Source organism: Hesperophylax consimilis, chromosome 1 (genome assembly GCF_061612785.1).
Source record: "Hesperophylax consimilis isolate HC1 chromosome 1, BYU_Hcon_1.0, whole genome shotgun sequence".
In the NCBI taxonomy this organism is placed as follows: Eukaryota; Metazoa; Arthropoda; class Insecta; order Trichoptera; family Limnephilidae; genus Hesperophylax; species Hesperophylax consimilis.
Window position 1 is genome coordinate 13,111,074 of NC_142836.1, and position 14,824 is coordinate 13,125,897.

The 14,824-nt window shown below is 34.1% G+C and overlaps 1 protein-coding gene across 2 annotated transcripts in view; it reads right to left on the reverse strand.

Annotated features, from left to right (window-relative positions):
* Nucleotides 1-1,036: 1,036 nt before the first annotated feature.
* drm (odd-skipped family member drumstick) overlaps nucleotides 1,037-14,824 on the reverse strand; it is a 33,776-nt gene continuing 19,988 nt past the window's right edge. Inside the window, exons 2-4 of one of the 2 annotated variants that reach the window (XM_089649307.1) lie at nucleotides 7,231-7,873; nucleotides 3,899-3,983; nucleotides 1,038-3,339 (exon numbers count right to left, since the gene is read on the reverse strand). In XM_089649307.1, the coding sequence (XP_089505433.1) occupies nucleotides 3,959-3,983; nucleotides 7,231-7,451 (246 nt within the window). In that variant the 5' untranslated portion in view covers nucleotides 7,452-7,873 and the 3' untranslated portion in view covers nucleotides 1,038-3,339; nucleotides 3,899-3,958. Of the gene's footprint in view, nucleotides 3,340-3,898; nucleotides 3,984-7,230; nucleotides 7,874-14,824 lie in introns of both variants that reach the window. The other variant, XM_089649218.1, reaches the window with a different exon arrangement.

Here is a 14,824-nt window from a genome sequence, read left to right on the forward strand (position 1 = left end):
CTTGTGAAGAATACTTCGCATCAGGTTGAGTTTAATAACATATTTAAGTAATTTAATATGACGAAGGCTCAGATTTCAGCAACCTGTTGTCTGCAGTCTAGACATGTATAGCCATTTGGTAGGATGATGTAAGGTAGCACTTAATCAATATTGCAACCTCCATGCATGACCTTTCAACTGACTTCAAGTTTCGACAAGTTGTTAGCGCCAGCTAAGTACTTAGTAGTAAGTTGGTACTTTCGAGAAAATCAGTTTAATAAGTTTTAAAGTTATTTGAATGCAAAATGTAGTAACATACATAAATAGTAATAATTTGAAGTTTATGCATTTACACTTGGCTAGATCCAACATAAAAAAGAATCCACAATATTTTACTCTTTATTCTGAATTACTGTTTTTTTTTCAGGGCGATTTTAAAAGTATTGTAGACTCGTGATACTGCTTTAGCAGTGACTTGTACAAAAGTAAAATTTGATGATCGTTGAGTTGGAGGATTAATTTACACTTCTCTATGATCATAGAGAATTAATGGATTATTTCAATATTGGATTAAATATTTAAAACTAGTCTCTTTACTTTTAGTGATATTCTGACGCCATCTATGTCCACAAGTCCGAAATATATTCATCAAAGACCCAAACCACTTTTATCATCAACTTATTTACCATTTTATACACATACTTATTTACCTTCTATTAATACTTGAAGCCTCATAATTAAGCTATTTATGTCTTTGTAAATAAAAGCGTGAAAGGAATTACTTTTCATGTCAGATTAACAAGTGACATTATCATATTATAAATGCTTACTCCCATATTACCATTGAGAATCATTTGTGGTTTTGCAGAATCAAGACATCGTTTTAAAATATTCATCTTATTTTCAGGTTGGGTAAATAAAAGATGAGTTAATAGATAATATATTTTTTATTTCTATTTAACTACCTAATATACCGTAATCTACATAAATAATATCCTATTCAATGTAAAAGCATTAATCATAATCAATATGTTTTTTATTATTGATGCTCTCGTCCAAAATATTTTTATAGGTATTAAATATATACTTCCGTAAAAGAAACAGAAAACTCTATTAAGATATTTGAATTTTCATAAATGTTTTTAGTTTTTTGTGTAAATTCTTCCATTTTATATAAATTAATATACAAAAGAAAGTGTTTTAATAAGAAAGTGTGTATTAAACAATTTCTTTTGCAGAAAAAAATGTAATTCTCTATTGTTTGTTAGAAAAATATTGAGGAATAAAAAGATTTACTTGTTAGATAGTTTCAATAAATGAGTTTTTTGTCTCTTTTTAAAAATTACAGCTGCCAATAATAGTAATATGTTTATTTACAATAAAAAGTTCTTACTTTTTTCATAAGGTTATATTAATTAGTAATCAGTTTTTTTTATCGGTGATAGTTTATTTCTGATATGCAGAAATGGTACCACATTAAATTTGTTTAACATGCATTATGATATTTCGATCAAAATAAATTAGATTTTATTTTCAAAAACTATTTCCACATATCCAACTTTGACTCTCAGGACTAGTGATGTTTCCAAAGTTTTAGTATAACATTTATATTAATCTAGTATAACATTTATGTTATTTTTATTGCTTAAGGCTTTAGCCATAAACAATAATATGATTTATATAATAACCTGCCTTGTATATTTTTTCTTTCTTCAGTTTTTTTTATGTTATATTCTCAAACCAATCATATAAAATCGGAGGAAAATTTAAACACAGCAAAAAAATATTAAAGTGGTTAAAGAATATTTTATCAAAATTCTTCACAGGTCAAACAGATAAGCGATGATTTTATTTCTAGTGGAATTCCTTAAATAGTATTGTTCAATAAGATAATAATTATAAAAATAGCATAAAATCAGTTATTCCACTATTTATATACTTAAATATTAGTAGTACCTTCATACTGCACTTAGCATAAATCCCATTACGTACTGATGGATTTGTTATTACTAGTAAAATAAGGCAATATTATAGATTTCAAGATTCTTAGCGGCAAAAATGTAATTCTATGATATATGTTATTGTTATGGCGAGGGGACATTATGTTTTAATGTTAATCATTTTCCAATAAAAAATATAACATTATATGAAAATGTAGACAATGCTGTTTCATTGATATTTTGTTATTGAAGGGAGCCTTACGTTTTTAATAAAATTTATCAAATATTCTCCCTCCTAAACTCAAGTCGTTCAAATTAAATATAATATTTATTTACAAATTACTTATTTTAAGGAAAACATTAATTGTGGAATATAAATATGTAGGCATTAACAGAATCATACAGCGGTGGAAAACGCTTTAAGTTTTAAACTGAGAGACTTTAAAGAAAATATCATTTATTAGCAAAAGTATGTAGTATATCATTCATCACAAAAAGCGTTTTTCACAGACTGAAATATTTAATTAAAACTCATAGATATATCGTAGTATTTCTTATCCCAATAAACATGATATTTCTGAATAGTAGATATAAATATAAATCCTACGTTAATATTGCTTTTAGGAAAATAATTCTACAACTCAACATAAGATCAAAAATTTAAAAATGGAGATTATAATATGATATATTATATAACCCCTTAAAAGGTCCTTCAAGATCACAATTTATGGCTTCTCCTTAGGCAAAAATACTGATAAAAAGCATCGATTATTTTCTTAGAGCCGAAGCTTAATAAGATTATAAGCAAATCAAAAACCAAACTTTATCAAATAAGCTTGTCAAAAGCCTTAAAATAAAGCGGATATATCATTTATGATTCAGTAATAAGACACACCTTTCTTGTTACAGTTCTAAACTGAAAGAATCACTTGATTATGAAAGTAAACAATGTTGATTGCTTATGTGCTCATTAAGAATTGTTTGTTTCGTAAACTTTTTATCAGTTTTTTTGTCTAATATCCTATTAAATAGGCACGTCCATTTAATAGGGTGACACTCCTTTATATCCTGCCGGGAAGTACAAATCCGATCCTTTGGGCAAGTTTCTTCTCATGATGTTCGGACGATTCCTGGCACAGTTCGTTTTTCTATTTCAATTAGTAAATGTTACCTTACTGTACATTTATAAAAAGCGTAATGAATACGTCAATAAAATGATGTATGATGTGTTTCATTTTTATGAACTTAACGTTACAATAAACACAAATAGTTAATGATGTAATAATACTGATGTTAGGTAAGTGTAAATATATTAAATCTTATATTTTTGATACTTAATAAAGCACTACTGCCATTGTTTTAATTATATTTTGAATACGAACTGTAGCCACTGTCTTTAGATGATGAACTGTGTATGGTTCTGTAAGCGAAAATATATATTAGTACAGAAAAAAAATTTATCAATCCAGTTTTTGTTGCTCCTGTAAAATTAATTAATCGTTATTTGGTGCAACCTCTCATTTTGTGATGGTGGTTATAAATTTTGAAAAGAGAAGATTCAATTCCAGTCCAAGCTTTTAAAAGGTAGGTACCAAAGAAACCAGATGAAGATTTGTCCAAAATTTTAGTACAACTATCGGATTCCATTAATCAATTCACCACGTTACCTATTTGTTATGGATACTTAGTTCTAACACTGTGCATTGTTGTTCTTTGTATTGTTGGTGGACCTCCTTCATTCATGATTAATCATAGTGGGTAGTATTTCAGTGCCGGAACTTGGATTTCGACAAATTATTGTTGGAAATAATTTATACAACCAAAGACAAAGAGGGTTTTGCATTGATTTGACATTGCAAAGAGCTTTCAATAAGTTGGAAGCTATAAAAAGGCAGAGCATTTATCAAATTCTCCTGTGTGTCACAAGTTCCGGTTCCGAATAGAAAATAAAAGAGAAATAAAAAAAGTAAAGTTCTTACTCTATGTGTTAGAGAGAGACCGCCGCTTGGGATCGAGGAATGTTGCTGTCCCCCTCCCACTCACCGCCACAAGCATTGACTACATCTACAACAGGCAAGTGGAAAAATGTCTCTTTGATGACAATCGCACCACCAGTAGTCTCAAGACCGTATTTAAAAGGAAAGGCACACATTTGTGGCGCAATATCAATATCAATGAATTCAACAAAAAAGGAACTGCAAAGTGAATTTCTACCGTCCCAATACCGTAATTATCAGTAAATCAATATTTTACACAATATCATTGATCTGGTTGCTTCAAATGTTTTAATCCATTAAGGATGCGCCTTTCCATTAAATGGATTTCTTAATATTATATTTCAAAAGTAGCATCAGAATTCAGAAACACTGCTTTCTCAAAATCAAATTCAATTTAATTAAATTAAAAGAAACGAGATTAACTTTTGCAAAGCATTGAGAACTAACAAGTCAGTGGAAAAATTTAATAAACAATCATTAAAGGGATGTACAAAAGTTAACTTAAAATAAATCTTCGGAGTACTGAAGGTTTTGGGGAAATATTTCTTAATAATAGAATAAGGGACCTCTTTGTGTTATGGGGGTGACCATTGTTAGGATTTTGCTGGTGTGAGTTAGTTAATTAAAGTGCAGGTGGTTATTTAAGCGTGTTAAGTCCTTGCAAAGTGTCATCCAGTCAAAATATTTCGTTACGGGAAAGGGTTTGGTGGAAATTTGGAAGACCGAGGCGGAATGTGCGAGCCGTAAGTGCTCAGTGGATCGTGACATGAATTGCAACTGAAATGCAATTAAATCTCACCAAAACTGACGGGGAAAGCAAGACAAATACCCGTGGGATTTTATGAACTCCTGGTAATGACAGTGTTTTGTTCGTTTTTTGTTGGTTCATGCGTGCTGTGCTTTTCTTTTTTGCGTGAAAAGATGTTGTAATATGTACATAGTGTATAAAGTTATTTTCACTCTTATTATTTATATATTACTTATGAATATTTATTTTCAGCTGGTTTTTAAGAAGTTTTATAAAATATTAAATGCTTTAATTTGATAACAGATGTTGTTTGCAGAGGCTGGTTATTTTTCTAAGTAATTTTAAACGTAGTTATATTTGATGGTCTATATATATAATATGTGGTATATATTGATATGATATAATTAGGTCAAAATTTTGATAATTTCTTTTTATTGTTATAAGGTAGGCTTTATGATTGCACATTTGAAAGATACGTAGCAATAAATCGGTAAAAGCCTTTCGTGCTATCCTGATCTATTGTCGTTTCTGTTCTCCTAAGCGCAAGGTCCGAAAATGCCACAAAGCTCCGTTCCGGGAACATTCTGGCAGGAATTAGTCACGCAAGCGGGATTAGTGTCAAACTTCAACGTTTTTAAAGGGATAAACCAAAAACCGAAGCTAACTCATTGACACATTTTAAAATTAAACTTTTAGAAATATAGCATTTTCGATTTCATTGTTTGGGGAGATACGGGTATGAAAGGGTTCCAAAATTTTCATAAACGTCTTCGGAAGTCAATTTTTAAGATAAAAGTTTTCTTTGAGTTTTGTGTAAGATATGGATTTATGTTTCCCCTTTTCAGAGACATTGTGCCATTCTTACAAAGTAGGAAGTGTCTAGGTGCATTTATTTCAGCTGGGTGGAAATCTTTAACACTATCGCATCGCGTCTCGTTCATGAGAATAAACTCACCTTTGCAACGGCATATACCAACTGGTATGTCATTACGACTCGTTGTTTGTAGGTAGCTATTGAATGCCATGTTTTGTTTCCTCGTTGTAATAAGGCAAACGTCAACCGATGGATAGTTAAACGTGTTTGAACATAAATCTCAAACGCGTTCATGATCCTAAATAATAGTTTTATAATTCATTTCAGTTATTTCAATGTTCACTTTTACTCTGTACAATTGTTTAGCTAAATATTTGAGTGTGATATACTATGTGGTGGTTTATATAATAGCCCGCGTGAGAAAACCTTCACATTTGATTTTGAGTTGTTAATTGAGTCTTCAGAGTCTTTGAGTCTCAAGAGTTGGAAGCCGAATAGTAAATGCCAAAGCTATCTGCCCAGACTAATCATTCAGTTGCTAGACAAAGTCACGCCATAAATACCTAGTAACACGCACGTAATACCTCGTGCTAGATGTCCTCCTGGTATTTGCAGAGGCCGGTACCAGGCTTCCATAACAGCACGAGCAGTTAGCGGAATACTATCCGGGTTTTGACAATCACGTTTGCGTTATTAACTAACCACTCGATATAACAGTGTGTAATATCCCTAACGGTCCGCGAGGAGGATGAAGCGAGGGAGATGAGAAAGGTGATCACGACGCGACGTGTTGGCGTATGGAAATATTACTGTTGCCTTTTTATGCGCGCCTGATCGCTCTCCGGTGATGACCTTTTACCTTCCGCGGTGCTTTGTGTCAAAACCTTTTTTTGTTTCACTATTCACGCACGTTGTATTTTTCTTTCGACATAATCATTAAACAAAGCAACAATAAAAGCTAATTATAATTTCAAAGCTTTGCCGTTATCTGTCAGTTTTTTTCAAATTTCCTATTTCAGTGTTATTATTACGTATGATTCATTTATGTTCACTACAATTATTCGGATAGTTATCTTTTAGGAAATTTTAATTAATTTTTCCAATCTTTTCTCATTATTTTTTGTATCGTAGCCATATAATTAACGAATAAATTCCAATCATATAATTGCATAATGCCTACATGCATATCAGTGAGCTGAAGAAAATTGGTATTCGAACCAGTGATCTGGAAAAGATTTGACTATGACATAAACCACCTAGCGACCGGAGACTGACCACACATGTTACCTTGTAACCCATTTGTGGTGCAATGGAATATATCTTGCATAGGTATATTCATTCCATGAACTTGAATTTATAATTGGATAATTAATTGTTCATTTTTTTTTCAAATATAATTTTTTCTGCACGCTTAACACTTTGTGATGTTAATATGATGATAATTGTATAATATAATAATAATATTAATTGTTCATTCATTTTCCAATAAGCTCCAATAAGTTATTTATGAAAACTTTTAACACTCCTAAAGTTATTTTCACATCTTTTATAATTACAGACGCACTTGTTTTAATTTAGCAAACATAAAACTTCTTATTATTAAAATCATTATAAATTTACGTAATCCACTAAACGACGTGCGAGTATCAGGAGAGCAGAAATAAAGCGGATGCTTGATGTATAGGTAAAGGAACAGTTAAGTGAGTTGTATGAAAGTGTGGGAGGTGTGGTGTGTGTTGGATAAGTACTGACCTGTGCTGGCGCAGGTTGTCCTGCCTCTTGAAGGTCTTCCCGCACACTTCGCAGGAGTAGGTGAGCTCGGGGCTCTTGTGGGTGCGTTCGTGGATCATGAGGTTGTAGCTCTTGGTGAAGCGACGCTGGCAGTACTTGCAGATAAACTCGCACTTGGCGCGCATCTTCCTACGGAAGTCCCGCGTCCTGTCCTCGTTCTCTATTTGCATGATGGCGAACATATTGGCGGCTCGCGTGTCGCGATGGCACGGCTATACCTCCGTATGTTATTATCTCTGAGCGCCTTATCTCGGCGAATGCCCGCCTTGCCAGTAATCCCTTGGCGGTGGAAGAGCGCGGCTGTTAGCTGCTAGCTGCTGGCTGCTAGCCGACCTGCCGAACGCCGGCGCTCTACTACTCGCGTTACCCGGGACTACTCACTCCGTTACGCGCTACGCAGCTACGCTATTCGTACTACTGCGCGACTCCAACCGTAGCACTAGTTACGCGCGATACTACTCGTAGGTACTTCACACAACGGTAACGTTGTTCTCTCTATACGAATCACTCGCGTAGGTTAATTGTTCAAATTGTGGTTTTCACTTGAAACTGGAATCCCGGGCAGTGGTGGCGCCGTGCGTGGTAATGCTCCTTCGTCAGCGATCTGCAACAGAATGAAGGATAAGTTGGTTGGCCGACTGCGATGGTTATGACACACACGAAATCACCTACTTTCCACGCGAGCGAGGAGTCTACCCGCCTCGTGGGGCGGTGAGGCGCGCCCGCTCCGTTACCTCGTGGCGTCACGAGGACCTCCTCGACTGACGTCACACACACACATACACACATCTTAACACTCTACATACTTCACTCTCGCTTTATTTCCTGTTCTAACTCTCTCCCATAATCAGATACTACGTCACATATGAATTTTAATAATAATTTTCCACCTATTTTTTTGGTTTGACAAAATGTTCAGCATGCAAATAATAGATAAGCTTTTTATACACACATTTTTTTCATACATTTTCGAAGATTACGATCTCAATCGAGACGGTATTTCGACATCAAAAAGAAGTCAACCCATTTAATAAACAATTAACCTCGAATCGCTCCCACACAAAATGTCTGAAACATTTACTTTCATAAAAGAATTTCCCCGAGTTAAGTTCACATGAAAGTTGTTTTTAAGTTCACATTTAAAAATGCAGCGAAATTACTCGCAAGGCGCACTACTGCAGTAGTGCTTTAACGGTAAAGAATTGAACTCTCACACGTACCCGTTGCAGTAACGATCGCGGCCTTACCAAACATTATGACTGCAATCGAGTTAAGTATTGGTAAACGAAAATTAGCCATGTTTGGTACAAGAGTGCAGGGCAGACCACATGATATGCCGCTAACTGTTACACGACGTCCCATTGACTGCCTCGTAACCCGCAAGCTACATCGTACTGTTTTTTATTTCGTTATTTTATCCGACAAAATCAATCAGGAAAATCGATCTAATTCCTCGGGTAAATCTTAATTTTATTTATAATACAATATGTACGTAAAAAAAACAAAAATTCGTCTTTTTTGCAAAGGTTTTCGCATTACCTATAAGATATTATGTTGACGTTCTGACTAACTTTATAAGCATCATGTAGGGGTGGGCAGAAGATATGAAACGCCACACATTTAATTCCCATCACACACTCGTTGTTTTCTTATGATATGGTCTCATATATAATATTATGTTGATATTCTAGTGATGTCGCATGAGTCAAGTATTAAATTCACTTAATCGTGCTATATATTTGATGGAATCCCTGACGTTTTTATGCAATTCCAATTCAAACGGTAATTCGTGACACATTTTCTCCAACTCATTAAATTTGTTCATTCATTAAGACAATGAATACATTATAATACAAGTGATAAGGTATATAAAACTATACAGCGTTAAAGTACCTATTCCGTAGGTCCATTCAATATTAGTATTTTCGCCTAGTATGACTACAGTTCTTAATGTTGACTAATGAATACGAGTAATAATAATAAAAGGGAAGAAAGTGTGTGGAAAGATAAAGAATAAATAATCGTATTTACGACTTATTTTATTACTGCCTGTTCTGTAATATTTTTTAAAAATCGAAATTCATATTATCTTTGAATCCGATGGTGCATTACGTTTGAACCCAAATGTTCAGTTCAGGGTTAAAACTAAAATTCACTTAACTGTGAACAGTGGGAACGGGTAAAAGGTTGAACATCGAATGTTGCAGCGGGGAGGTGAACAGGGAGGAAGAATGCGAAAGAGATGAGAAGAAGAGAAAAGCAGAGCTGCCCACATCACGCGCTCCGTGTCGGCCTAGGGCCAGAGAAGGCTTCCGAAATTACAAAGGTCAAATATGATTCCCTAGTAACAAGTTACGAGAATACGTCCGATTCTTGTGCTTTTCAGCCTTTTAACAATACTTCACGTTAAAAGTACTACAACCTCAATAATTTGTATCGAACTCCGAAGGTTCGATTCAATTTATCAATTTGATTTTCTAATGGGCAGAAAAACGATGACATCCTCAATCGGGTAATGTTTGAGAGTAAGGATCATGGTGGAAAAGAGTGAGAAAGGGAAAGAATGAACGGAAAGCACCTGGCAATTCAGATATGTTCATCAAACATAGCCTAAGTCTAAGGTAATTCAGATATGGTTTTATCTCTCCTGCACAATTTTTAGACAATCTTTCACTATGGAACGAGATGCAAATTTACTACTTATTATTACATTTCATGTGTGAAATAGCCCATAAAAGGTTAATTAAACACTATTTACCCAAGTCAGTTAATCTCGATACATCTGTATCAAGAGTCAAGGAGCGTACTTCTCTGTTATCACAGAAGTAAGAATAATAATATGTATCTAATAACTATGAAACTCGTATTACATATCACTTGAAAACCACTTTATTCCGCACTACCACAACGACCACAACTTATCACCCGAAAAACGACTTCATTGTGTTTTGCTTGTGACAACAATGCGTACTAGACACTAGATTCACTCCACTTTATGATTTTCGTAATTGCGATATTACAGTGCGAAATGGACATTGCATCAACTCGAATGGCGTTCTCGGTATAAGCGTCAGAGGAAATATCCGTTTTTATGGTCAACTAAAACCATACCGGAACAAACCGTTGACGCAAAGTGCGTCATTCCCCATTGATAACTTCTCTAAATATATACACATTTTTCATCGATGTAATGGAAAGTGTGGTTTTTTTACAATAACAGGAGTTCCTAGTTCCTAATTCCTGGTTTATGTCGGCCGCTATTAGTAGAATATTAAAGCAATATAAATCATTACAATTATTTAACTGAAACGGAACGTGTTTACTCAGAAATCATTGATTCAATCCCATTATGAGCTCACTTCACTATGATCAATATTACCATATTTGGTGATAGCGAATTTAAAACACAAAATTCGATCAACCAGATAAAATTTTTATTTACGTGTTTTTTTATATTTCACGTCAATCGTAAATATATATTATATCCCAGATGGAGATGTTTGTGAAGCCTTCAACAAAATAACAATGTCATTTATGGCTTATTTAATAAACCATGTTTATCAACTGCATAGAATGTTGCATTTACATAAATAACGTTTTATTGGACCATCAACATTCAGCTAGTTATTGCTGGCTTAAGGATGTTAGAAGTCCCTTGTAACGATGCTGAAACAAAGCTAAATAGTCAAAAAAACATTCCATTCTATGCACAAAGAAGGTGACGAGAGACGTCAAACAAGTTACAAATCCCCGAATGATCGCCAGAGTAAACAAGATAGAGAGATAAATCCAGGTAATTGACAGTTTCTTTGTTCCGCCGAAGATGGGTAAATATCAAACAGGCATCGTCAAACCAAACATCGCGGTTCCTTTGCATCGCTAAGCCGTTTATTACCGATTTGTCGACTTATAACGCTGTCTCGGTTGGTAATAAATGCGGTGTTCTTGGCTTGTTTAAACTGATTTTTCTTTTACTTCCTAGGTTCGGTGCTTAGCAGGATATTTATTATTCGCTATTGCATGTTCATTCACTTATGTTTGATGAGTTGGTGGTACTGCAAGATAACATAGTATCATCAATGTTATCACTTCTACGTAATACTATTAAAATATTGATTTGTAAAACAAACTATGTACGAGGTAAGACAAACTCACCATGAAAAACACTGCATATTCGATCGCTTTTATTGGTTAAATGTACATTATTATTCGTTTCAAAGTATTGAATGAAGGTACTAACCTTCCCTACTGCACAATTCTAACAACCCTCTTCAATAAGGGATGAACGGCTCCTCCACAAATAATGAGGAGTTCAATTCCACCCCAAGCGGTTTACAGTTGACAAATTTACGTGTCTGGCTTACTGTAAATGGAATAATAAAGCGATTCATTATTTGATAATGCTCAAATTATAGGTTTTTAAGTAACAGTTAGGGCGTGAAACGCGTTTTGTTCACTAAAATCTCTTTCGGTGCAGACACTCCCCTTATTTTAAAAGCACCCTTTATTATTCCTTAACCCCTTTTCATTTATCCCCGTAGTAAACTTAGAGTTTAAAATGAACATTTTAGATTAACGGATGCAAGGAACTAAATTTTTCTCGTGAAACCAAATGTTTCTCTAATATATGTTACTCACACCTATTAAAAAAACGATTGTTTCTAATTATATAACTATTCATCAGATTGCATAACACACTTAATAAAAAAATATATAAATGCATAATCATGGTATTTACGCCCATTACGAAATAAATTAAGGAGCGGGTGGTTTCAAAGAATTTGAACAATTCTTTAAAATTCAAAGTTAATTTTTAAGTTCTATGAAGTAACTGGCCCATAATAATATAATATCAAAACTTGAATAGGACTCTCACAGAACCGTCAAATTAACTGTGAAATTTGATGATTTATCAAGAGATAGATTTGAATACTACTCTTCCATAGAAGCGTTAGCTTGTTTTTGGAAGAGGAGTTAATATTACATACACGTAATATTCTTTCTTAGCAAAACAAAGTCTTTACAGCCCACAGGTTACCTAAAATTAAACATGATAAATGGCCACAATGAATGGCAGAATAAACTTTCCTTATATTTTTTACCTTCAATTACAATTCATGATTAAATTTCATAAAATTGATTAAATTATTTTTACCTCAAAGGTAAAAATGGCAAAAATTAAACCGCTTTTTATTACCAAACTGAAAATCGTTAATCATAAAACTTAAAACATTTTTTGCTTTTTTTATATCATAATAACAATGCATATTACTTTACAACGAGTTCACAAACTGAAGCTCAGTTATACCCACGCCCTAAAAAGTTATTCAAGGGGCGTGTCGTGAAGGGGTCCCATTTATATAAAATAAATTTTGATAATGTGCGGATCATTGTTCCCTCGATAGATCCTTTTGACGTGCTTTGGTTGTTGTGAATCAAATGGGTCTTCTTTATATTGTACACAATGTAAATGTAATTTTGATTCAGTAAAGTGTTAGGCCGAGGATAACTTTTTTATACTAATTTTAAGTAAATGTTTATTTTTTTTTTTAAAGTGAAACCGCACAAGAGTACCAACTGCTCCCAACGATCTGGAGCCAGTGAGACTATGGCATCCCTAAATGGGGTATGTTGTGAGGTTGAAGATAGTGGGGAGAGGAAAGAGATGGGGAAGAGGAATGTGGGGAGGTTCCTGGCTATTCAAATCTGGTCACCAAATACGGCTAAAGCCATTTTAAAGACGTTTCAATTCTGAATGGTTGCTTTTCACCAGAGCGATACTGAGATTATCTTCCACTCCGCAAATACACTGTATATTATTTTAAATGAGTATTTTGTGAAATAACAAAAAATTAATCAATAAAATTCATTTGCGCACGCCGGGATTTGAACCCGTGACCACCAGATTGCTAGTCGAGATCCTTACCCCTCGACCACCGTCGCGGCTGTGAAAATATTTAGTAGGCTAATTTAGTATCTGGATAGTTCAGTGTGAACTGGACAAAAATCTAGCGAAAACTAATAATCTAAACTATTTTTATGCATGTATTATCTCATTAGCATAATAAGAAGACCATAGAATTTCTAAAAACTTTGACAAAATTGATATATATGGTAATTAAGATACCATCTTCAATAACGTATCGTGTTATTCCGACTATTGAGGCATTAGATCAACTTGACCGCGTTTTGAATATTGACTTAAAATACTATTATAATTGTCTTTCTACCATCATAAAATTTTTATATGGACTTAAAAAAACTAAACTAAACTTCTAAATACGTGAACATTATTTTAGCATTACCATAAACAGGCGGTTTTATTGAAATTGAATGGCAATAAAGCACAAAGGCATAATGCAGTCCGGGTTCAAGCAGCCTGCGATTACCTCTGGAATGGTATACAACATACACACAGTTACAGATGCAGTCTGTTAACATTCCTGCTCGCCACGCGCGATCCTCATTAAAAGAATTTTGAAAAAACCACTAGTGAAATAATACAAATGGATTCCTGCGCGCAGACAGATGTTGGAGGCTTTCACGCGAGTCCTTTTGTGATCGCGGAGGCTTTTAACGACACCGGCTTTATTTCCCGGATGAATTATGGACCTATCAATACGTCATAGATGAATGGATTCTTAAATACCCATTGTAGCGAGTCGTCGGAGAATGCGAAGAATGAGTTTTTATTAATTCGTTGATTGCGTTAATAGCTTTCTGGGGAGATACCCCCGTCCGACCCGACTGTGGTGTTCGGTGTACAGTGTTTACTGCGCGCGTTGTGAAGTATCGAAATATCACGCTGTTCCTCGGCTCGTAGCTCGTGGCCCGTGGCTTGTGGGGATTGCCTGAGATGGTCGCACAATAGGAGAGCTGTCATCGGACTTCAGATCGTTATGTAAGGACGGGTTCTAGGTCCCGGAGGACTCCAAATAACCCATAATAATATCCTTACCTCTCCTGGATCCCAGCTAGAATTTTTTTCTTAAACTATCCATAACCCCAATTTTTTAAAGACGAAAATATTATATTTATTATTCATTATTTATCACAATAACATTTCCACTGTAACGATAAAAAGATATCATTGTTAGACGATAGTTGTCACAAAATAGAAACACATCAAATCAAAATAATCTATCAAAAACTTTGGTTAGTCGGGCAATGTTGCGCCTGTTCGTGTGTTGTCCGCAACCGTCATAGCGCGCTTGTTCGTTATGCGGCCATAATCTTTTTATAGGCGTCGCGCTTATTCGAAGGAATTTATCGAAATATTTTTACTGTTCCTGCATTCTAAAATGGGATTTTGTCAGCTCATATAATATACAATTATTATCAAAATTAGTGAAATGTTAAAAATATACATTTTTTACCGACTGACAGTTGACAAACTGACAGTTTATTGTTGAAATTGAAATATCTACATTACGGTACTTTCAAAACTAGTCGAAAAAATCCAAACTTGTAGGAAAAATACTTAATAATACTGAATAATAATTAATACTGGTCGATAAATATGATAGGTAAAATATTATATTGCCTAAAATTCCCA